Genomic DNA, 23,719 nt, shown 5'->3' on the forward strand with positions numbered 1-23,719 from the left:
CCCCGCCCTCTTGGCAAAAGCCCTAGCTCCTAGGGCAGTGATTGGGGGATGCAAATATTCCCTCCCCTGCCTGGCAACCTTAGCCGCTGCGATCCCCAGGGGTGGGCGGGACTAGGCAGCTGACAGAACCTGCACCTTTGCTGGGGCTGACCCGGGGCGGTCCAGCGGGCAGGACGGTGCCCGGGGCCCGGGCGCGCGTGAGAGGGCGCCGGAAGCGCGCGCGCGGGGGCGCGCGGGGAGAAAGACACTGGGAGGCGGCGGCCGAGGGGCGGGGAAGTGCCGAGCGGCCCCGCGCCTGGCTGGGGTGCGTGCAAGGCGGCATCAGCATCGGCAAAGGAGTCCCACTGACTGGGGAACCGAGCGGCGTGGACCTGGAGAAGGTGGTAGGAATCAGCAAGAAGACACAAATTCTTTGCCTTGGAAAACGCCTGTAATGGATTTGAAATAAACTTGAGGAGGGGGCTGTGGGCGCGCCAAGCCCATATGGAGTACCGGAGCTGACCACGCGCGCCAGCGCCCGTCGGGGGCCGGTGCGCAGCCCGCCAAAGCCCATCTCCTCTCCCAAGTGGCCCAGCTAGCTTCCCAACCCCAGAGGACCAGAACGATCCACGGGACCGAACCGAGACAGCCGACCGTTCGCGAACCCCTTATTCCCAGCCCTGTTCGGATTTGTAGGATGCCTGGGGCCCCGACAGCCGTCTAAGTAGCGGAAGAGTGAAGGAAGGCAAACTCCCGGGCGGGATGGTGCAACAGAAGAGAGGTCGTGGTGGCGAAGCCAAGCGGGAGGGCTGCCAGCCACCGGCCGCGGGCGAGAGGGCGCGGCTCCGCCGGGAGACCCCGGGTGAGCCGGGCTGGTGCAAGACCCCCAGCGGCCACATCAAGAGGCCCATGAATGCTTTCATGGTGTGGTCTCAGCACGAAAGGCGGAAGATTATGGACCAATGGCCCGATATGCACAACGCCGAGATCTCTAAGAGGTTGGGTCGCCGCTGGCAGCTGCTGCAGGACTCTGAGAAGATTCCATTCGTACGAGAGGCTGAGCGACTGCGTCTCAAGCACATGGCTGACTACCCGGACTACAAATACCGGCCCCGTAAGAAGGGCAAGGGGGCGCCCAGCAAGGCGCGGCCCCGCCTCCCCAGCAAGACTAAACCTTCGCTGTTGGGTCGCGGGGGTGGGGGCCGCAGGAAGGCAACCGGGGAGACTGGGGAGCAGCGCGGGGGAGGCCCGACTCTTGGGGAGGAGGTGGAAGCTGAGGACGAGGAGGAGGAGGAGGAGGAAGAACTGTTGGAAGTGCGGCTGGTGGAGACTCCCGGGCGGGAGCTGTGGCGGATGGTCCCAGCGGGGCGGGCTGGAGGGAGGCAGGGGGAGCGGGCAGGGGGCCCGCGCCCAGAGCCGCAGTCGGAGGAGGCGGGGGACACCCCGGAGACTTCTAGACCCTCCCAGCGCGGCGTGACTGCCACCTCGTCGGTCAGCTCCCCGGCGCCCTCTTCCCTGGTCCCTTCGGATGAAGAGCTCGAGGAAGAAGAGGAAGGGAGGGAGGAGGAGGAGGAGGAGGAAGAGGAGGAAGAGCCGGAGAAGGAGCCTCTCGGGTTCCTGCCCCGGCAACTCCCAGGAGCCTTAGGCCCTGGCCTAGACTGCACCTCCCTCGACAGGGACCCGGACCAGCTGCCTCCTGCAGGGACCTCGCACTTCGAGTTCCCCGACTACTGCACCCCCGAGGTGACTGAGATGATCGCTGGGGACTGGCTCATGTCCAGCATCGCGGACTTGGTCTTCACCTACTGAGCCGAGCACTCATTAGGTGACTCGGACAACACAAATCAGGTCGCACTCAAAAACCAGCTGTTTACATACAGGAATCAGGTATTTTTGGCCTTCAGCCCCATCAAAGGCAAAGGCTTCCGCTGTCACCCCATCCCCGACACAGATGCCCTCAGCCATGCCTCCACACTCAGCCCACCCTTGAACCCATTCCCTATGGACACACCCCACTTTCCGTGACTTGCGCCCAGACACTCCCCTCTCTCCATCTTTCTAGACACACCCCTCTCTCCATATTCCTAGACACACCCCTCTCTCCCTTAAACGCAGACACACATGGGTCCTTGCTCTTTCTATCCCCTACACACTGGCATGCCCCCTTTTCCATCTCATACACATACCCCTTCCTTTGTGGTGGAAGCATGGGGTAGTGGAACTGGATAGGAAACAGAACCCTCTTCAAGTTCCAGCTCTGCCCCAACCAGCTGTGTGACCTTGGGCAGATGTTTTGACCTCTCTCTGCCTAAATTTCCTTATCTGTAAAATGAAATGGTTGGAATAGATGACCCCTACGGTCCCTACCAGCTCTAGAAATCTATGGATCTCTCTTATACAGAGACAGACATTGTCTATCCCCCTCTCCATCCCTTACAGAAACCTTTCTCTCCGTCCCTTAGGGAGGCAGCATGGTGCTGCCCTGGATTGGGAGTCAGAGGATCTGGGTTCAAATTCCAGATTAAAATCACTACCTGTAAGACCTTGGGCAAATCCCTTTACCTTTTGGGGCCTCAGTTTCCTCATCTGTAAAATGAGGGGGTTGGACTAAATGGCCTCTTAAGGGCTCTCCCAACTCTATATCTAATGAACCTCTCTCCATCTCTTCCACAAACAAGTCTCTCTGTCCTTTATACACATACCTTGTTTTCCCCATTCTTTCCATATATGCTCTCCATCCCATTCCTTGGATATAACCCCTTTCTCCATGTCCTACACACACATTCTCTCTCATCTCATCCACTCCTCCCTCTCCCAAGGGGATGGGGGGATCTCATCAGGGTACACAAGCCCACCTCACTCAATTTCCCTGGCTGGGATGTTCCCCTCATTACCCCATCTTGGCTAAGGGTTGTGAAAGAGGCAGCACTTGGCCTAGCTTCTTCTTATCTAGCTCCATGACCCCTACTCCTGATCTTAGTTGCTCCATAGTTCCCCCCTCCCCATGCTCTTTTCCTCCCTCCTGCCCCCTCCTGTGGTCTCCCTCCGAGCTTCTCCCTCTCAGTGGCCAAGAGCTGAAGTTGTGACCTTGCCTCTTCCTTCCTTCATATGCTGGACTTGCTACATTTGAGGAAAACCTGAAGTGCTATCCAGTCCCCAACCCCACCAGGGCAATCCACTCTGGACATAGAGAGAGGCAGAGGACACTCATTCTCAGCCTGTAACCACCCCATCAACTCTAGGTGACCTCAAAGTGCTGCCTTCTAAGAGAAACATTGTTAGGATGGTGAATTCTGGTTTTAAAGAGGATTTTTTTCATTCTTTTATTGAGAGGAATTCGGAGGTACCCTTCAAGACACCCCTGAGGGATAACAGTGCCCCTTTCCCTTCCTGCTTTTCATTTGCCCTGTTGACTCCTCTTTCCCACATGGATCTGGCCTGTCTTCATCTGTAAAATGATCAGGTTGGATGGGATGACCTTGAAAAGTCCTAGCACCTCTTCTCCCAGCAGGGAGTGCTGCCCCAAGGCAGCTTCATCTGTGAGCCTTGCCAAAGGATTACTCTGTCCATCGAGCCCCCCAAAATAATCCATATCAGGCTGAGGCTTTAGGGCCTAGACTTTTGAATTCAGCAGGTATCCTACCCCCACTTAGAGTGACCAGGTTCCCTCCCCCACTGGTGGGTCTCCCATGGCACCATCAAACCCTATTCCAGTGTCCAGGCCCCTTGAGGGGCATCTTCTGTCTGGTTATTTCACTGGGCAGGGGAGGGCAGAGGGCCAAGGAAGCAGTAGACCTTTCTTCCCATTAAAAGCCACTCTGAGAGCCATTCTTGGAAGGGAAGGGGGGTAAGATGGTGAAATCAATCAGAGAGCAGGAGTTGCCGTTTAAAGTCCCCACTAATATATCCCCAGTACACAATCTGCTGGACCCCTAGGAAAGCGCCCCCCTAAGTGAATATTTCCTGAGTATTCACATTCCCTCAAGAGGAGAGATAGCTAATGTCCATGGGGGGTGGGGTGGGGGTGGGGAACACCAGGCAGATTCTCCGGCTGCCAGACCATGGAGTTCAGGGCCTTGCTAGTTTTTCCCTGCTATAGGGATTGGGACAACTAGTCAAGCCCAATTACCCTTGGCTATCTCTCTTTCATTCCTCCTAACCTCCTCCCCATACCCAGTTCTCAGTGCCAAATGCTTTGATCAGTGTTATCATTCAGCTGGGGAAATAGGCATGGAGAGGGCTTGGGGTCAGTGGCCAAGTCATCAATCATTCAGTAAGCACCCTGGGACATGCTCAGCCTCCTAAGCGGCTCCCAGGGCTAAGAGAAATCATCTGAGGCCCAATGGTTAAGCTTGGGCTGAGGGTGTCCAGAGGGAAGTAACAAGAATGGTCAGAGCACTGGATTCAGAGTGAGTAGCCTAGCACAAAAAGCTGTAGTCTGCCTCAGTCTGCCCATTTTTAAAAAACAGGGACAGGTGCCTTTTCCTATGCATTTGTAATATTTGGTTTGAAGTGCAGTGCCTGGGGGCTGTGCCTCACTTATGGCATTCCTGGACTAAATAGAAGTGCTGGCTAGGTCTGCCAAGGCCTGGATGCCACCTGGATTCCTTCCTGTCAGAGGATACCTGTCCTCTCTGTTGGGCAACCTATTCCCACCCTATGGATGCTATGCTCCCCTACCTTCACCTTCACTCTGGGCTCCTGCTGTTTGCCTCCCTCGGCTACCTGGCCCTCCACAACCTCGTGTGTTCCCCGAGTCTGCCACTGCCCTTCCTCATCCCCAGTCTGCCCATCTCCCATCACTACCTAGACTGCTGACATTGTGTGCCCCACTCTGTCATAGGTTCAAACACCCACATACACAGATCTCTCAGGAACAAATGGGGACCCCTGGTCCCTCCACAACTCCCTCTGTGCCGTTCCCCACACAGGCCAGCATCTCTGCAGGGATATCCTGTCCCAACCCACCTACCAGCTACCCGCCCTGTATGTGGTGCTCCTTTCCAGGCCTCCTTTCTATCTCTTAATTTTTCATTTCCTTTCTTTTTTTTAATGTTGTATGAGTGAAGAGGTATCACTGTGTGTTGTCTTGGAGAACTAGTCTCATAGCCGAGAGTAAGAGGATGGGGGCAGCTCCCTCTCTGTGTGGAAGGGGCTGGAAGCCCTGGGCTCCAGTATCGCTCCCCAATACCAGGACTAAATAAAGTATATGTGCCCTGAGCCTGTCCAGCCCCATGTGTCTATTTTGTTCTCTTTCTCTCTCCTACTTCCTCCATCAAGTTTTTACTGAGCATCATTTCTGCCCAGGGTCGCTATGGGAGATGACAAAGGCGTCCTTATCCTTGAAGATCTGGTGACTAGTTGAGGGCACAAAACATCTCAACCATATACTCTTGCTTTTAGTCAAAGCCTTCTGCTCTTCAAATTCCTCCCAATTACGATATAAGAAATCCTATTACCAGGAGATAAAACCTTTCATTTATCAAATCATTAGATTCTAGAATTGAATGGAACCTCAGAGGCCATCTGGTCCAATTCTCAACTAAAGCAGGAGAGCTCTTGTCAGTTCTGACAAGCTATCATTCAGCCTCTGTTTAAACACGTCCAGTGACAGAGGGCCCATTCCCTCCAAAGCTGCCTGTTCCATTGTGGAACTGCTCTCGTTTTAGCAAGCTTTTTCTCATATTCACCTGAAATCTCCCTCCCTTCATCTTCTACCCCTTGTTCTGTCCTCTGGGGCCCAATGCAATAGGATTCATGATACAGCCCTTCAAATGCTTGAAAATGGCTATGTCTCCCTGAAAATCTCTTCTCCAGGTCCAATATCCCTAGGTCCTTCAGCCAATATAATGCCATAACTACCAATCTCCTCCATCTCCTACTCGATCTCCTCTGGCTAGAGCCCCAGTGTCTCATCTCTCCTCAAAGAGACTCCTGGACCTGAAAGATTCAAGCCAAGGATGCAGATTTCTGTGAAACGAAGAGGAAAAGAAGAGGGGGCGATAAATTCCATCTCTGCTGCTTTATTGTTGTCTGACTTTGGACAAACAAACACCTTTCCCACTTTGAATCTCAGTTTACTGTAAAAATACTGGATGAGAATACCTTTAAAACCCCTCCTGGCTCTTTTAAGTTTTCTAATCTAATATAGAGCCAGAGAGAGGCTTTACCTTTTAGCTCTGACAGTCTGTTCCAAGGCCATCCATGCTTAAGCAGCCTCAGAGTCAGCCTGCATCTTGGATGAGCTAAACCTTGGAAAGTGGGGGGAGGGGAAGTCCTGGCTAGGATAGTGGCGACACCTGCCGGCTAAAGTACGATAGCACCCCACCTTCAAGGATCCCCTGTAATCAATGAAGGAAACATCATCACAGACCATCAGGGCTGGAAGGACCTTTGGAACACGAATATCTGAGTTGGTAGAGACCTTGGACCTCAGAATCGCAGAGCTCGGAGGAATCTTAAAACACTGAATGCCAAAACTGGAAGGAACCTTGAACCAAAGAAAGTCAGACCAGGGAGGAACCTTGGAATGTAGAATGTGGTAGCTGAGAAGAGCCCTGGAATATAGAATGCTATTTACTGGGGAAAACTTCCAACTGTAGAATGTTAGAGCCAGGAAGAACGTCAGCCCATAAAATGTCAAGCCTAAGAAGAGCTTTAGAACATAGAATGTTATAGCCCAGAGGGGTCTTGGAACATGGAATGTCATAACTGAGAGGAGCCTTAAACCAGAGAATATCATAGCTGAGAGAAACCTTTGTGATAAAAGGGGCCTTGGATCATAGAATGTCAGAGCTTGACGGAACCTTAGAACGTAGAATGTCAGAGCTGGGGAAGCCCTTAGAATATAGGATATTGAACTACAGAGCCATAGAATGTATGATAGACAGTAAGAGACTTAAAAGATCACCTAGCCATGTTTCCTTATTTTCCAGATTAAAAGATTGAGTCCCAGATCTATGAACTATTTACTGAGTTCCTGTTGGGTGACTAGTTCTGTGCTCAGTGTAGTGAGAAAATAGAGAAATGTAAAACAGAATCAATAGACAAGGTTCTTGCTCAGGAACTCCATTAGAGGATATGGGACTCTGGTTCTCTTGTAAAGGAGGGGGGGGAGACATAGAAAATCCTGTATAATGAAGAGCTACAAGATATAGTATAGCCCCTGAGGCTTTTAGAAGGGGAAGATCACTGTGGTCTGGAGCAATCCAAGAAAGCTTACTGGAAGAGGTAGGCTTCTTCCTCAAAGAGGTAGGTGTGGGAAGGATCCTTTGACTGTTCAGTCACTGCTCTGAAAAGCTAGAAATTTCCAGAGGAGAGAGGAAGAGCAATATAGTAGAAAGGGCAAGCACTAGTGTTGGGCTCAGATGCTCTGACTATCTGCCAAGTAAACTGGGAAATGTCACTTTGTTGGATTAGCTTCTCTGATCTATTTTTTCAGATAAGGTTAAACCACCATTGAAGTTCCTTTTGACTGAAATTCTATAATCTATAAAATAAGAGCAATAGTAATACTTTCTTAACTTACCACATAGTCTTGTGAGGAAAACATTTTATGAACCTTTAAGTCCTACAGAAAATATCTTATTTATGTAACTTGCTTACAAAATGCTATCCTCAGGGCAACTAGGTGGCTTAGTGAATAGAGAACCAGGTCTGAAAATGGGAGGTCCTGGCTTCAAATCTGGCCTCAGACAATTCCTAGCTGAGTGACTCTGGGCAAGTCACTTAACTCCTATTGCCTATTCCTTAATGTTCTATCTTGGAACCAATATTTAGTATCAATTTTAAGACAGAAGGTAAGGGCTTAAAAAATGGTGTCCCACAGCAACCCTGAGTAGTCAAATTCTGTTCCAGTTGATAAAAATTTCTAGATAACACCCATTTACATAGAGATTTCCTGAGCAATATCATTAAAGTAGGAAGGACTCAGTGCCTTCCTTTCTGGGAGGCTTGGGGCTTCTGGAGTCAAGAAGTAGGAAGACCAAGAATTGTTGTGGGCTGGGAAGATCAGAGTATCATGGAATTTAGAGCTGGAGAAAACTCTATAGGTCATCTAGTCCAATTCTCTCATTTTACAGATGAGATAAATGAGTCTCAGAGTGGGAAAGAGGGAACTTTGCCTGAGGTCCCACAGGCAGGTTGATGGAATTCAAACCCAGATCCTTTGACTAAATCATGGGTATTTTGACACAGATCCAGCCTTACAGGATGATGTATAAGTATCAGAATCAAACCTGTAATGGGGATTCCCCAAACCCCAAGGTAGGGCAGCTGAGGCCCATCTCAGCATGGGCCTGGAGATACCAAGACCATACCCTTACTGCTTTTAAAGGGATATAAAGGGACAACAGCATTTCTGATCCTGGTGGACTTTTCAGAAGATCTCTCTAGAGGCAGAGCCTGGAGGCACATTCACCTTTTATTCTTTGGCTCTTCATAGAACCCTAGATTTTCAGAGCTGAAAAAATAAACAAGCAAATAAAACCTGGAAAATATTGGATCCAACTCCTTTTTGCAAAGAGGAAAACTAAGGCTCAGAGAAGTCACAAAGCTAGTGTCAGAATTGGTATTTAAATTTAGGTCTTCTGACTCCAAAGTGTATATACATATACATACATTCAAGTACTTGCTCTACCAACCTAGGTCCCAGGTGCTGTGACTATGAAAAGACTGCCGAACATTTGAGGCTGGAAACAAATATCAGATGGTAGTTGAATAATAGCATGAAGAACCTGGGGGAGAGAGGGATTTCCCCCCTCTCACTTTTAAGCTGCTTGTCTTAGGTGGGCTGGGGGGTGGTGGTGGTGGTCAGTTGGAGCCTGGTTAGGTGCTGGTTAGAAGGCTGGGGAATAGGTCTTACATTTCTGGGTGGGGTATCCCTTCTCCAGAGAAATCAGTCTCTTTACTTTGATCTTTTCCTGGGACAGAGGCAGAGGGGAAAAAAAGGGAAAAGAATAGGAGGCAGAGGTAAAGGAAAAGAAAAGGCTAGAGAAAGGGAGAGAGGAGGAGCAAGAGGGGAACAAAGACAGAAGAGACCAGAGAATATAGAATGTCAGAGCTAGAAGGACCTTGAGAACAGAGAACCTTAGAGATAACAAGGAGGGGGATTTTAAAAGACACAGCTCAATTCTCTCATTCTGTAGATGAAGAAATTAGTTAAGAATGAAGTGACTTGTTTAAGGTTACCATCAGTGTTAAGGAGAACAGAAAAGGTGAGGGGGTGGGGAGGGAGAAAGAGAAGGAAAAGTGGCTACTTCTAAACTGGACATCTGCCTGAATTTCCCAGCTTCACTGAGCTCCCTAGCAACCGATGGCCACCCCACCCCCATCCTCTGGTGTTTCCTAGCAACCAATGCCTCAGCTCAGCCTTTCTTGGGTTTCCTAGCAACAGAAGGTCAGGCCACCTTCCCAACAGGTGGGGGATATCAGAGACCCTCCTTGCAAAGATTGAGGTCTACTCTGGAATGGATCTTGTCACTAGTGAGGACCCTCTACCTGGAGGCAGGTCAAAACCAAGGGAGAGGTTCCTGACTGACTTTGGGAAAGTCCCTGACCTTCTCTGCCTTTTGTTTGTTGTGTGTTCTTTGGTGTTTTTTTTAAAACCATGGTAGTTCCCTGGCCTTGTTTCTAGAGCACCAGTCATACCACAGACTGTGGATACCTCCTAGCCAATGCTCCAGCTTCCTGGTACAGAGCCCTCCTCTCCACTTGGGCTGTTAGAGGATTTTGCCTGAAGATTGAACTCTGGTGGGGCCCTCACTGGCCCTGCCTGAAAGGATTCCTTGTGGCATTCAGAGGATGGGGGAGGGCTAGGCAGAAGAAAAGGAATGAAGAGGGTAGTTGGGATAAGGCCCCAGCAGGACACTAACCAGAGAGGAAACCATCCCTCACTTTCACCGAAAAAGTCTCACCACAAATGAAAAAGTCTCGCCACAAATAAACAAGCTCCATTGGGAAGAGGGAGGGGGAGGGTTAGGCTTCCTTACCTCAGTCTATCTGGGATTCCCAAAAGAGCAACGGGAAAGATTCCTGGGGGCATGCGGATGGAGACTGGTTTAGGAGGGTACAACCCTACCAGACCCACTCTTTTGTAATGCTTCCGGGGATCATTTAGATTCCCACAGGTCAAAGCTCAACCCCTGAGAGGTGGGAGAGGAGTCGGGATAAGGTGAAGGAAAAAAAAAAAAGAAAAGGGGAAACAAATCAGAAGTGGAGTCCCTGAGGAGGGGATGGATAGAGGCATCAGCCACCTCAGACTAGACACTAGTGAAAAGGGTAGCTTTGGGGAAAACCTAGGGGAGGAAAAAAGCTCGTAAAATGTGGGGAGGGATTTCTCCAGGGCTCCCGAAAGCACCATTGGAGTTATGTAGTCCCTAGCTGTTTGGCTAGTCTTCTTGACAGAATGGGATATCTGTGAAAGGGGAGGTGACTCGAAGAAGATCGGTGCTCATTTAAGGAGTGAGGCTCGGTGGGTGGGCTGGGGGCTGGAGGGTGGGGGGAACCGGTTAATTGAAGTGGGTTCGTTGAGAGAAGAGGGCTCAGCGAAGGACGACGCCAGCTTAGCGAGGGAATGGGGGAAGGACGCATTGAAGAAGATAGGGGCTTGGTGAAGGGCAGAGGGGGAGGGAGCTACGTGAGAAGGTGAAGGGGGTGCTTAGTGAGAAGATGGGAGTTAAATTCCCCAGGAAAACGAAGTATCACCCCGCTCTACCCAAGCTTTGGCAGCCTCAGAGAGTAGCGAGAGGTGCCACATCTAGAAGCTACCTGGGGCTGGCGAAGCAGTGCCATGGACTCCAACACTGTCACCCCCCACCCTCCTCCCCACCTCCCACCCTCCCTCCGCAGAGTGGTTCTTGCGCAAGCGCCAACTCAACCCAGCACAGGGGAGGCTGCGGGCTTGGAGGTGAGCGCAGCCCGCCGCGCTCCGACACCCCTTCAGCCCCAACCCCAGCCTTCTCTCCCAGGACTAGTCCCAGAGCCGGCTTCTTTGGCCCAGGGATAGCATTTCCTCTCCCGTCTGGCCGAACCGGGCAGTCGGGGGACCCCAGGGAGGCAGACGGTGTTCTGAGGTCGAGTATGGCAGTACCCCTGGCCTAGGTAAGCAGTATGGGGGTCCGGGGTGCCTCATCAAGGCATGGAGGTGCTCAGGTCCTAGCTTTGGGACCAATAGCGGGAGGAGGGGACCTGGTCTAACCTGACCTAACTGCACTCGGAAAGAACGAGGTGCTAGACTGGGATTCCTAATATTCCCGTGGGATGCCCCCAGATTGGGGCTATGCACCATTTCTGTGCCTCAGTTTCCCCGTTTGAGGAAAGGGTCGGGCTATTTGATGGGCAGCTGGAATGTCCCATAGGAATAGAAATACCCTTCCCTCTAAAGGGAGGGTGGTGGGGAGCTGGGAAGAGACACTCCTTGGAGCTCTTGGTAGGGGGTGGTTGGGCAGGGGGAGGGAGAAGAGATCTGAAGAGGGACAGCATCTCTCTCTCCAGGAGGGCCTCACCTTGGAGAGAGCCCTGAGCAAGAATTGAAGGTAAAGAGCGAGCATAGGACCAAAACATGAAGAGAGACCACATCTCTATTTCTAGCCATCCTCCACTCCCTTTAATGCCCCCTCCCCTTGTCCCGTCTCTTCATCTCCCATCCTAGAGCTGACTCACAGGTTGTCTGCTGTTGTCAACATCCCTGTGTCTCTCCATCTCCTAATTCTCTACTCCCCCCTTCATCAGTAGCTGACTCAACCTGTAGCCATCATCCTCGTACTAAACCCCCACCATAGTTCCCCTCTTCCTCTCTTACCGCCCCCCTTCTTAGATTGCTGATTCACCTGTAGCCATCAGCCCTTCCCCCTCAAAAATTCCCCCCCTTCCCTTTCTTCCTCCTTACCCCGCCCCCATCCCTCTGCAGCCAGCTTTCCCCCTCCCTCCTCCATCTCTGGCCAGTCTTGAGACTGTTTCCATGGCAACTCTCAACCTAAGCTTTCCACTGGCTGGTCCTCCCCCTCCCCCCAGTCCAGGGGCAGACACCCAGAATGGAGGGGAGGAGGTGGGGCCAGAGACAGAGAAAAGGAGGCTCCAAGGTCACCTTCCTCCTCTTCCACGGGAAGGACCTGGCTAGAGGAAAGGGGTACAGAGCCAAAATACGGGAAGGCAGTAGGTCCTGCTTGTAGAAAGAACGGTGGTATTTTAGCCCAACCACACCTCCATTACCCCTTCCGGGAGCCGCCCCCCTCCCAATGATTAATAAATGGTTTGGGAAAAAAATTCATATTTCCAGCCTAAGAGCCTCACAGACCTCCCCAACTCTTAACCCAAAGCCCTCCTCACACCTTACTCTCCACGAAGCCCCTCCGTTCCCTTCCCAGGCAGGTTCCAGAAGGGGTACTCTCTCCCCCTTAAATCTCTATTTCCATCCTTCTTTCCTAGACTCTGCACTGCCACCTAAGGTCTGAGAGCAAGATTCATCTCTCTGCCCATAAAATACCTCCCTAACTGGCCAGCTCTTCTCACTCCCTTAAATTTCGAAATTGAATTGAAGAGACCTAGGTTTGAATTCTAGTTTAGCTTTTCCAAACTACTTGACCTTGGGAGTGTTCAAGGACTGTTCTTTCAAAGGCTGTCCTAGGGTTGACTTTATTCTTCTGCCTGGCCTGGGAAGACAGGATCAGGAAAAATGGGGAGAATAACCTGAAGGCAGATTGCAACTCCTTGTCAGAGAAGAAACTTCCTAACCTTTACTCCTAGCCAAAAACCAAACAATAACTCTTTATTTATGTAGCACTTTAGAAATAATGAGAATTTGGGAAATGGTGTCTTCTCCATCTTTTGAGGTAGTCCAGTAGAAGTTAGATCATCCACTGTTAGGAAATTTGTATGGGATATCTTAGATTTAGAAATGGAAGGGACCTTAGGGATCATCTAGTCTAATACCTCTTCCTCACTTTACAAATGAAAAAAAATTGTCATCCAGAGAAGTTAAATAACTTTCCCAAATTCATATATAGTATGTAGTTTTTAACTCCAGTATTCTGACTTCAAGCCCATTCCAAGATCTAGAATGATGCCTTTTTTCCCCCAACCCTTACCTTCTATCTTAGAATCAATATGAAGTATTGGTTTCAAGGCAGAACATTAAGGAATAGGCAATAAGGGTTAAGTGACTTGCCCAGGGTCATACAACGAGGAAGTATCTGAGGTCACATTTGAACCAGGACCTCCTGTTTCTAGACCTGGCCCTCTATCTACTGAACCACTCAGCCGTTCCTGAATGATGCCTTTCGGAAAAGAGGATTCGTTTTCAATCCATGGTTAATTAGATGACTTCCGAGATGCTTTCATTCCCAGCCTCTAAATCTCTCTGAGCCCCAGTTTCCTCCTCTGTAAAATGAAGCTGTCAGACTAGATAGATAATCTCTAAGAACTTGTTTAACTCAAACATTCTCAGTTCTAAAATCTTTTCCAACTCTGACACTGAAAAACTATGATTTTTGAACCCTTAGATTCTGTGGAATTCACTTAACATCCCCCAAGTACCTACTGTGTGTGTCTAAGGACAAATCTTTCCTTTGGCTCCAAAAGACTTTGGAGGAATGGGGTCCCACCTTAATCTGGTCTTAGGCAAAACCTAGATGGGGTCAGGGTTGGGAGTAGTTTATGAATTCAACAAATTTGATTCAATAAATATTTATTAAACACCTGTTATATTCTGAGCACTAGGCATAGGGAGAGACCAGACCTATAATTTTATTGTTATGGGAACTCTCCAGAGGGGAACTTCCCTCTACCCATTTAGATCTATACATATGTAACTTAACATTTTAGACAGTGTCCTAGAGCACTAAGAACTTCACTGACTTGTCCAGAGTTGCACAGGCAATACACATGGGGAAAAGGGGAGATGGCTTGAATAGGTTTTCCTGACTCCAAAGCTGGTTCTGTATTTATTCTGCCTCAATGCCTCTACTGGGGAGAAAAAACAGGACAAAATGAGCATGACCCTCAAGAAAATCTGCCAGGAGAGATATAAGCAAATAACTGTAACATGAGGCAGAATGTGATCAAGGAAGAGAAGGGCTCCAGACAAAGAGTTATTAGGCCTAATTCTTGCACATAAGCCTTTCAACACCTGGGATCCAGGGTCCCAGAGGATTGTGAGGAGGAAACCCAGCCAGAATGCAAGAGGTTGATGAAGAACTCTGTTTGAAGCATGTGGGAGGAAAGAAGGGGAGAAAGCCAAGATGACTAGAGAGGTAAAAGAGTCCTCTGAGAGATATGGAAAGGAGAAAAGGCAGAGCCCTTTAATGACCACTTTCCCCTTAAAGGATACTTGGGGTATCTGTTGTAAACTGATTTCCCCAAAAAACAATGTAAAAGACTACAGGATTACAGAATGTAGAAAAAGAAGCACCTTTTAAACACAAAGAGTATTGAATGTCAGACATGAAAGATCCCTTCCTTATTTTACTATAAGCAAAGGTTTACTATAAGCAAACTGAGTCCCACAAAGGTGAAAACATTTGGTCAAGTTCAAGTGGCTAACAAGAAGCAGGAGGAATTCAAACTTAGACCTTCCAACTTTCTACTGCACCAAAGTAGAATGGGAGCAGAATAGTTAGAGAAGGGATATGGGATAAGTGGGACTTTAACCACGCTTCATAATCCATTTGGTATAAATTAGGGGTAAGACCTGGCTCACAGGACTGATTGGGTAAAGAAGGGCTTTTGGGAACTCTGATTTTAAGCCCAAATGTTTCCCCCTACTCTCAGATAGAAACATGATGCCCGCTAGAGAAAGGCCGTGTGCCTGTGGTCATGGCCCCCATGAGGACCCTGGCAAGTGGAATGGGGTCCGTTCCTACCTGCACCAATTCTATGAGGACTGTGGAGGTGCAGCCCACCCTGAGGAAGTGGAGGACCCTACTCCAAACAACCAGGATACTTGTGACTGGTCCTCTTCCTTCTGGAAGGTAAGCCTTCTCCCCTTCACCCTCTCCATTGATGGCTTCCTGCCTTAGCCCAGACTTTGCACAATCAGGCTTTTAGGAATTCAAAGGAGAAAGGTCACTGTGAGCTGGGGTGATCAAGAAAGGTTTCTAAAATGAAGTCCTATTTGAGGGATAGGTGAGATACAAAAGGGGAGAGTCTCCAGGATGAGCCAAGGCTCCTAGATAAGAATGAATGTTGGAAGAGGGAATCTGGGAGGGAAAAACTGGTATGACTGAAATAAGTCTGATCCAACTGTCTATATACTGTGCCAGACTGCTTCTCCATCTACCACCTCAAGCCCACTAAATTGGTCAAATAAAAAGGAAACAATTAAATGTTATGGGACTAAGGGCAAACAGGTGTGCTATTACATTGTTGGTAAAGCTGTGAATTGGTGAATCTTTTTGGAAAGCAAACTGGTGATATATTCATAAGAGTGACAAGCCTGATGATGCTCTTTGAGCCATTATTATCCATAAGGAGGTTACACTGTGAGAGCCCAGTAGAGCTCATCAGTGAGGGCACTCTACCCATGCAGATGTAGCTCATCCATACTTTCTCCATACAAAACTTGTCCATGTTCTTTTGTAAATCATCCAGAGAGAACCACAAGTCTTCTATGGTTCAATTAATATCTTATGAATGCCAATAGTATTCGGGTTATCTACATGTTATCTCTCAATCTTGGTACATGAACTGTCTGCCTCCTTTTCTAGTGATTCACATCCTTGACGATACCTCTTACATCATCATGCAACGGAGTCATTGTTGGTAATACGCTACAGCTTAATCGCACCCACCATGGATCTTTCCATTGGGTCAGACCTTTGCAGCTGTGGATTTTCTGAGCTTGTTCCAAATTCAACCATCCAGTGGAATGTCACAATCTGAGTGATATTCATCTTGCATCCACTTGGTTTTTCCTGTATAACTGCATAATTCATATGGGAATCAATACAATATTCACAGCAACTTCCTTTGTAATAGTCTACCTTATGCCCTACCAAAAGACTGGACCAAGGTAGTATGGTATAAAGGAATTTCATACCATTGAATTTGATTGATTGAAGTCAAAGGACCTGGGTTCAAGTCCCACTTTAAGTCTACTACTTATGTAATCTTGGGACGGCACTTATCCTCATAATGCCTCAGTTTCCTCATCTGTAAAATGGCAGGGAGGTGGAAACACAATTGGACTACATGCTCTCTAATGTCCATTCTGAATCCTAGAAAGCCACTTATAAAATTAAAACAACCCATTTTTATTGACTGTTCTAGGTATGGGTGTCAGCCAGTTGCCTACCCCAGTACCTGTCTTACTCTTCCTAGGGAATTGTGTCCTTGTCACTTCTCTTGCTGCTTCTGGGAGCTGCTGCCCTGACCACAGGCTATGCTGTGCCACCTAAGTTGGAGGGCATCGGAGCAGGAGAGTTTCTAGTTCTGGACCAGCGAGCAGCTCAGTACAACAAGGCTTTGGGCACTTGCCGCCTGGCAGGCAGTGCCCTCTGTGCTGTTGCTGCGATCCTGCTGAGTACTTGCATGCTCTTGGTCCTGCTGACCCGTCTCAAGCCAGAACCCAAGGCAGAACCTACAGACAGGGAGGATGAAGAAGCCCAGCAACTGGCACCCATCCTATGCCAGAGGCCCCAGAGCTGGTGGGGACTTGGGCCCTGCCTCCATTACCATGAGTATCCCCTTTGGTCCCTCATGGATCCATACTATCCAACCCAAGTACAAGTCCTAAGCCTCACTCAAGAAATACCTACTAGTGGACAGGGGGTACTACTGATCCAGAGCTTCTGGATCTTTGCCCTTTTGAGGCCACTCTTCTGGTCTTCATCCTTTTTCCCTTTACTCGTTGTCTCCTTTTCCTTCACATTCCTGGTAGGACCCTTGACCCAAGGCTACTCACCCAGCCCCAGTCCCAAGAAGCTAGACCAAGGGGTAGAATGTCCAGGGTTGGGGGCCTCTGCTGTTCCTTCCTACTGGGGAAGGGTCAACAAGGCAAGGTTCCCCAAAAGCACAACTTGGCTCCCTCTTTTTCTAGCCTGGAATCTGGATCTCATGAACTCACTCTGCCACTAAAGAACTGTGTGATCTTGGGTAAGTCTCTTCTCTTGGGGGTTCCTTTCCTTTCCATTAGGGAGCTAAAAACTCTCTAAGGTTCTTTCTAGCTCTGATTGTCTATGGTTCTGAGTTTTAACATTATGTATACCTTCTAGCTCTGAAATTCTATGTTTTGTGTTCTAACATTTTATATATTAAGGTTCCTTCCAGCTCTGGCATTTTATGGTCTGTATTTTAAAGTTCTATATTCCAGGATCATTTCCAGCTCCAGCATTCTATGTTCTAAGGTCCTTTCTAGCTCTACCATTCTGTACCTGACTCTCGGAGTCTCTGCCTCTCCATAGAGATGGGCAAAGGGATTGGGAGGAGGGGGGAATGAGATAGGGCCCTTGTGGATTTATCCCTTGTCCCAAGAGGACTGTATTTCCCCCTCCCCCCAGGAAGGCTTTCTGCCTCCTATAATATCATGTATTAACAATTCCTAATACTTTTATTACTTTTTAAAGCAATTATAAATCTGTTGTCCTATAAGATCCTCACAAAATTCCTGTGAGAGAGGCAGAACTGGGGTAATTATTTCTATTTTACAGAGGAGGAAACCGAGGACCAGGCTGAGGAAGAGACTTTCCTGTCTCAAAGGGAGTCGGTGGCAGAGGTGGAAAATAGACCGAGGTCACCCGATTCCCACTCCAGTGCTATTTCCAACGAACTAGCTCCTAGGGGTGGGGAGCTGGGCTTTCTGGATGGAGACATGAGTGTATCCCTGGAAGAAATTGATGTCTCCATGCTCTGCCCACCCAAGCCAGTTTCTCAAGTGTCTGCCTCCTGGGTCCAACAGCAAGAGGTATCCTTTCTCCCATCACCACCAGGGGGCAACCTGTGCCCAGGACTGGCATAGGGAGGGAGTTGGAGTTCATCCTGCTTATCTGAAAAGCCACCTGGCCACCAGGATCTCAGCTTCACTGGTGTATGGGGTCACTGGCCTAATCCCACTTTTGCCTAATCCCACCGCCCTCTCTGTTTCCTTCTTCCCCTGTCTTTTCCCTTAATAAAAAGCCAGGGTGGATCTCAAGAACCTCTTCTCTCCTACCCGGATAACTGATGGCATGAAGGGCAGGCATGGGTGTTGGCATGTAGGGGAGGTACCAAAGATGGTGATAATCTCATGCTATGGGCACCCTGGGTGATGGGTACCTTGGGGAACATGTTGGGATGTGGTCCCCAGGGAGGGAGAAAACCTGGGGGTGTGGGTCCTTTGGAGGATGGACAAGTAGTCCAAAAAGGACTGCGATTCAGAATAATCCTATTCATCCTCTCAGAGGTATTCTTTTTCATGGGCATCTTTTGAGCATTCTACCACTCAAGCCTAGCACCCCAGCACTTGAGCCAGGAGGATGCTGACCCCAACAGGAATTCACCCACCCAATCCCCTCGAGGATCCTTCCCTAAACATATCTATTCTACTTGCTTTAGGAGTAGCCGTTACATGAGCACACCGAAGCTTAATAGAAGGTAACCAGCAACACTCATCAGTACTCATCTACTAGGCCTATATTTTACTATCTCACAAGCCATAGAATACTACAAAGCTTCATTTACCATCTTAGATGGCATTCACGGCTCAGCCTTCTTCTTAGCTGTAGGCTTCCACAGATGGATGACATGTTATTATTGGCTCAACATTCCTAATCATATGCCTGCTATGTTAATTGTCCTTCCACTTCATGTCAACTCATCACTTTGATTCTGAAGCAGCAGCTTGATGCTGACATTTTGTAGGTGTAGTATGACTGTTCCTATATGTCTCTGTCTATGGATGAGGCTCATATTTTCCTAGTATAATTAGAACTACTGATGTCCACTCATTAAGTTCTATGGAAAACTGGAGAAAAATAATCAACCTCATTATCAGATTAATTACTAATCCATTACTAGCCACTATTGTAGTAACAATTGCCCTGAAGACAGACACTTTGAGATATGGGCACCATAAAAGGTAGACACCTTGGGATGTGTAGTTTACCTTAAGGTATGGACATCATTTTGGGATGCTATCCCAACAGAGGATGGGCACATTGGGGTGTGACCAACATGAAAGGTAGGTATCTTGGGGTGTGGGTACTATATAGAAGGTGGGCATCTTGGATATGGGTACTGTGGAGGGCAAATATTTTAGGAGATAGTCCCATGGAGATTAGGTACCGTGGAGGACAGATGTCTATGGGTATGACCATGGGAAGGGCAAATATACCCTAGGGATCCTGGATGACAAGGTAGTGGCAAGTAGACCTGGGAACCATGGTTCCTTAAGAGGAATCTGAAGAGACTTATCATTTCCCTCCTCCTTCTCCACTGAGGAAAAGCTAACTCCCTAGAATAAGATCCTGGGACCGAGATAGATTAACAGATAGAGGAGAGAGACATTTGGGACCCCAGATTTAAGGAATGCCCCTAGCCCCATTTTGCATCACAACTTGCATTATAATTAAGTCAATGACTCAATAAACAAGCATTTCTTAGGGGCCTACTAGGTGCCAAGCAATACTAAGAATTGAGGCTACAAAGACTAAAATGAATTTATATGAGGCATCCTATAGGGTGATTATAATTGGAGGTGACTAAGGGAGTCCTAATGGGGAGACTGGGTTGCCCCACTCGTTCTGAATTCTCTTGACCAGATCCATATGAGCATTCAGCAATTCAAATACTTCCAGTCAATTATGGTAAAGGCAGAGGATAACTGACTCCACAGATAGAGTTCCCCACCGCAAGACTGAGTTTGGGAACTTGTCCTTCTGGTAACCTGGCCCGCAAACCTCAAGGAGCTAGGGTTCCAGGGATGCCCCAGCCCTCATATTCCCTAGAAACTCTTGTGGCTCAACCTTTCTTTCTCCCAACTATCAGGCAAGATGTTGTGATAGGGAAGGGCAGGAAGTAGTTATAGCTTCTTTGGAGGTTTTCTGAGTAGTTCAGCTCTTACTTGGCAGGGTGTAAAGAATCCTCTATATGGGTCAAAGCTATCTGGTCCCCTCCTCAGAAAGAGGCATTTTACACTAAAAAACAGCATTTCCTTTTCTTAAACCTCATTCACCCCCCAACCTGTGATCTTTCACTTCCTACCACTGCCTCCACCCTCAATCTGAAGCCAGTCAAATCAGACCTTCCTCTCCCAATCCCCAGGCCACTCTGCCCTATCTCCTCTGTGCTGTGAGTCAGTCACCAGAGACCTTAGAACAAGCTGTTTCCAAGACTAAGCAGGTCAGATTTACAGCCCCTTCCTAAGAGAAAGATAGCTCTGGGGTCCTGAATGCCATGTTCAGCCCTGATCTCCACTAGATTTGGCTTCTAGCCTGAGATCTCTACATAAACAAGAGAGTCAAGCAGAAGAGGTGCAAAGAAAGGGAAGAACGTGTAAAGAGAATGACAGATACAAAGAGATCCAGAAAAAGTCATCCATGGTGAGTCTTGAATGTTTCAAGATGTTCAGGAGGAATACCCTCCACCCATTCACCTGAAACCAGTAAGCTAGACACCCTGGCTTTTGGGGTCTTTCCTGGGATTGAGGGTGGGAGGTAGGGAGCAGAAGTGGCTCTCCCCATCTTTGGCCTTCTCTACTCCAATATGCTCTGGTTGAGGAAGGGCATCTCTTATAGAGGCTTGGTTCTCCTTTCAGCACTGGTTATCTCAAGGAGGCCCACTTAACACAGAATGAATCTGTGATCTAGGACTGGAATTTCAAGACCTTGACCTCTACAGTCTTAGCCTGAAGATAGTGACCAGGTGATTCCCCAGGCCTCAGGCTTCCCATTTCCATCACTGGACCATCTCTTGGACAATAATGGGTATCTGCAAAGACTGATTTCTCCCCACATCGTGATTGCTCCCAGGCCTCTCTACCTGAGTCTCTGACTGTTGAATGGAACCATCAAAGAGCTAAATAGCAAGAACCCTGGCTATCTAATGTCTGGATTGTGAGTTCCCATGTCACTGCTGTGTGTCTGACCTAGGACCAAACCTATACCTCCCCCTACCTTTCTTCTTCTTTATTTATTATTATTCCAAATGTTTACAAATCCAAACAAAATAAACATCTCCATACATAAAGAAAAAGAATATATTACACAAATGAAAGTACAGCTCTTCTCTAGGTTTAACTTACTTTTTTTTCTTATTTACATAGTAGATCCTGTCCACTAGTATCCCATTCCTTCCCCACCCTCCCACCATCACACAGGATATCATCATGGAGGTCACCATGTTCATATAAATGAATTCATTCATGTTTTATCTTTTGGTTCACTTTCTGACCACAACATTCTCAGTTTATTCTACCAGGATTAGTTCTGTGGCTGTGTGTAATGTTCTCCTGCTTCTACTCATTTCACTGTTCATTATCTCATATAGTTCTTTCCAATTTTTTTTAAGTCAGTTCGTTTGTCATTTTCTTATGGCATTGTGGTATTCCATCACAATCATATACCACAATTTGTTCAGCCATTCCCCAATTGATACATACCCTCAGTTTCCAATTCTTCACCACCACAAAGATTGTGGCTATAAATAGTTTAAAACATATAGTTCTTTCCCTCCTTCCTTCTTATTTTTGCAAACCCTTACTTTCTGTTTTAGTCACAACTGTAAGACAGAAGGATTAACCCCAGGTTAATGGGGTTAAGTGATTTTCCCAGGGTCATTTAGGTAGAAAGTGTCTGAGGTCATATTTGAACCTAGGTCCTCCTGACTGTGGGTCTGTTGCTCAATCTACTGTGCCACTCAACTGACCCTCCCTTCCCCTTTCTTTCTTTTTTTTAAACTCTTACCTTCTGTCTTAGAATCAATATTGTGTATTGGTTCCAAGGCAGAAGAGTGGTAAGGGCTAGGCAATGGGGGTCAAATGACTTGCCCAGGGTCACACAGCTAGGAAGTGGCTGAGGCCAGATTTGAACCTAGGACCTCCCATCTCTAGGCCTGGCTCTCAATCCACTGAGCCATCCAGCTGCCCCCTTCTTTCCCCTTTCTTAGGCCTCCCAGAGTTTCCTCATGATACTGGTTGCCATCTCTATGTCTACCCAAATCCCAGAAATGACCACAGACTCTCAAAGATCCTATCAACTTATGAGGTTTCCACAAATTGGCCTGCTGGTCCTCTGAGGGGGAGTCTAGCTAAGAACAAGAAAGCCCCTTATCAGAGGTGTAGCTGCCAAGGGACAGATTTGCTATGTCATGATGTCCTTGAGAACATCACCTAAGAAGAAGAAAAGCTAATGTCTGGGTTGGTGGAGAAGTTCCCAGAGCAGTGAGTTCACCTATCTTTAGAAAGGAATATAGATCATTCTGGACTACTAAGAAACAACAGCCCCTGAGAAGGGTGTTCTTTTTTTTTTTTTTTGGAAAATTTTATTTAATTAGATGATTTAGAATATTTTCCCACGGTTACAAGACTCATGTTCTTTCCCTCCCCTCCCAGCCCCCTCCCGTATTGGGTGTAATATGTGTCATTGATCAAAACTAGGGTGATCTTTTAGAGTCTACTTCCCCAATCATATCCCCATCATCTCATGTGATCAAGCAGTTGTTTTTCTTCTGTGTTTCCTTTCCCACAGTTCTTCCTCTGAATGTGGATAGTGTTCTTTCTCATATGCCCCTCCAAATAGTTCTGGATCATTGCATTGCTACTAGTAGAGAAGTCCATTACATTCGATTGTACCACAGTGTATCTGTCTCTGTGTACAATGTTCTCCTGGTTCTCTTCCTTTTATTCTGCATCAATTTCTGGAGGTTGTTCCAGTTCACATGGAATTCCTCCAGTTCATTATTCCTTTGAGCACAAGAGTATTCCAGCACCAACATACACCACAATTTGTATAGCCATTCCCCAATCAAAGGGCATCCCCTCATTTTCCAATTTTTTGCCACCACAAACCGTGTTGCTATGAATATTCTCATACAAGTCTTTTTCCTTATTATCTCCTTGGGGTACAAACCCAGCAGTGCAAAGGGCAGGCAGTCTTTTACCGCCCTTTGGGCATAGTTCCAAATTGCCTTCCAGAATGGTTGGATCAATTCACAACTCCAACAACAGTGCATTAATGTCCCAATTTTTCCATGTCCTTTTCAAGTATGCGATACTTTCCTTTTGTCATGTTAGCCAATCTCCTAGGTGTGAGGTGATACCTCAAAGTAGTTTTGATTTGCATTTCTCTGATTATAAGAGATTTAGAACATTTTCTCATGTACTTATTAATAGTTTTGCTTTCTTTATCTGAAAATTGCCTATTCATGTACCTTGTCCATTTATCAATTGGGGAATAGCTTGATTTTTTGTACAATTGGCTTAGCTCCTTATAAATTTGAGTGATTAGACCTTTGTCAGAGGTTTTTGTTATGAGGATTTTTTCCCAATTTGTTGCTTCCCTTCTAATTTCGATTGCATTGGTTTTATTTGTACAAAACCTTTTTAATTTAATGTAATCAAAATTATTTATTTTACATTTTGTAATTTTTTCTTACTCTTGCTTGGTCTTAAAATATTTCCTTTCCTGAAGGTCTGACATGCATACTATTCTGTGTTCACCTAATTATATTTCCTTCTTTATGTTCAAATCATTCACCCATTTTGAGTTTATCTTGGTATAGGGTGTGAGATGTTGATCCAAATCCAATCTCTCCCACACTGTTTTACAATTTT

At 47.5% G+C, this 23,719-nt stretch overlaps 2 protein-coding genes across 3 annotated transcripts; both read left to right on the top strand.

Annotated features, from left to right (window-relative positions):
- Positions 1 to 5,203, top strand: SOX12 (SRY-box transcription factor 12). The gene has a single exon (XM_007474483.3). The coding sequence runs from the start codon at positions 742 to 744 to the stop codon at positions 1,786 to 1,788; it is 1,047 nt and encodes a 348-aa protein (XP_007474545.2). The 5' UTR covers positions 1 to 741; the 3' UTR covers positions 1,789 to 5,203.
- Positions 5,204 to 10,400: 5,197 nt separating this feature from the next.
- NRSN2 (neurensin 2) lies at positions 10,401 to 18,103 on the top strand. 2 transcript variants are annotated; one of them, XM_001365717.4, is made up of 5 exons: positions 10,401 to 11,079; positions 14,746 to 14,945; positions 16,294 to 16,619; positions 17,012 to 17,067; positions 17,622 to 18,103. In XM_001365717.4, the coding sequence occupies exons 2-5, from the start codon at positions 14,754 to 14,756 to the stop codon at positions 17,927 to 17,929; spliced, it is 882 nt and encodes a 293-aa protein (XP_001365754.1). In that variant the 5' UTR covers positions 10,401 to 11,079; positions 14,746 to 14,753; the 3' UTR covers positions 17,930 to 18,103. The 2 variants fall into 2 exon arrangements, with proteins under 2 accessions (XP_001365754.1, XP_056667959.1); XM_056811981.1 differs by having other exon boundaries at positions 10,828 to 11,079; positions 16,294 to 18,103.
- The last annotated feature ends 5,616 nt before the right edge of the window (positions 18,104 to 23,719 follow it).

This window comes from Monodelphis domestica, chromosome 1 (genome assembly GCF_027887165.1).
Source record: "Monodelphis domestica isolate mMonDom1 chromosome 1, mMonDom1.pri, whole genome shotgun sequence".
Classification (NCBI taxonomy): domain Eukaryota; kingdom Metazoa; phylum Chordata; class Mammalia; order Didelphimorphia; family Didelphidae; genus Monodelphis; species Monodelphis domestica.

Coding starts and splice junctions, on each gene's coding strand:
- SOX12 (XM_007474483.3), top strand. CDS start 742: ATGGTGCAACAGAAGAGAGGTCGTGGTGGCGAAGCCAAGCGGGAGGGC.
- NRSN2 (XM_056811981.1), top strand. CDS start 14,754: ATGATGCCCGCTAGAGAAAGGCCGTGTGCCTGTGGTCATGGCCCCCAT. Junction 14,946..16,293: donor GGTCCTCTTCCTTCTGGAAG/GTAAGCCTTCTC, acceptor TACTCTTCCTAG/GGAATTGTGTCCTTGTCACT.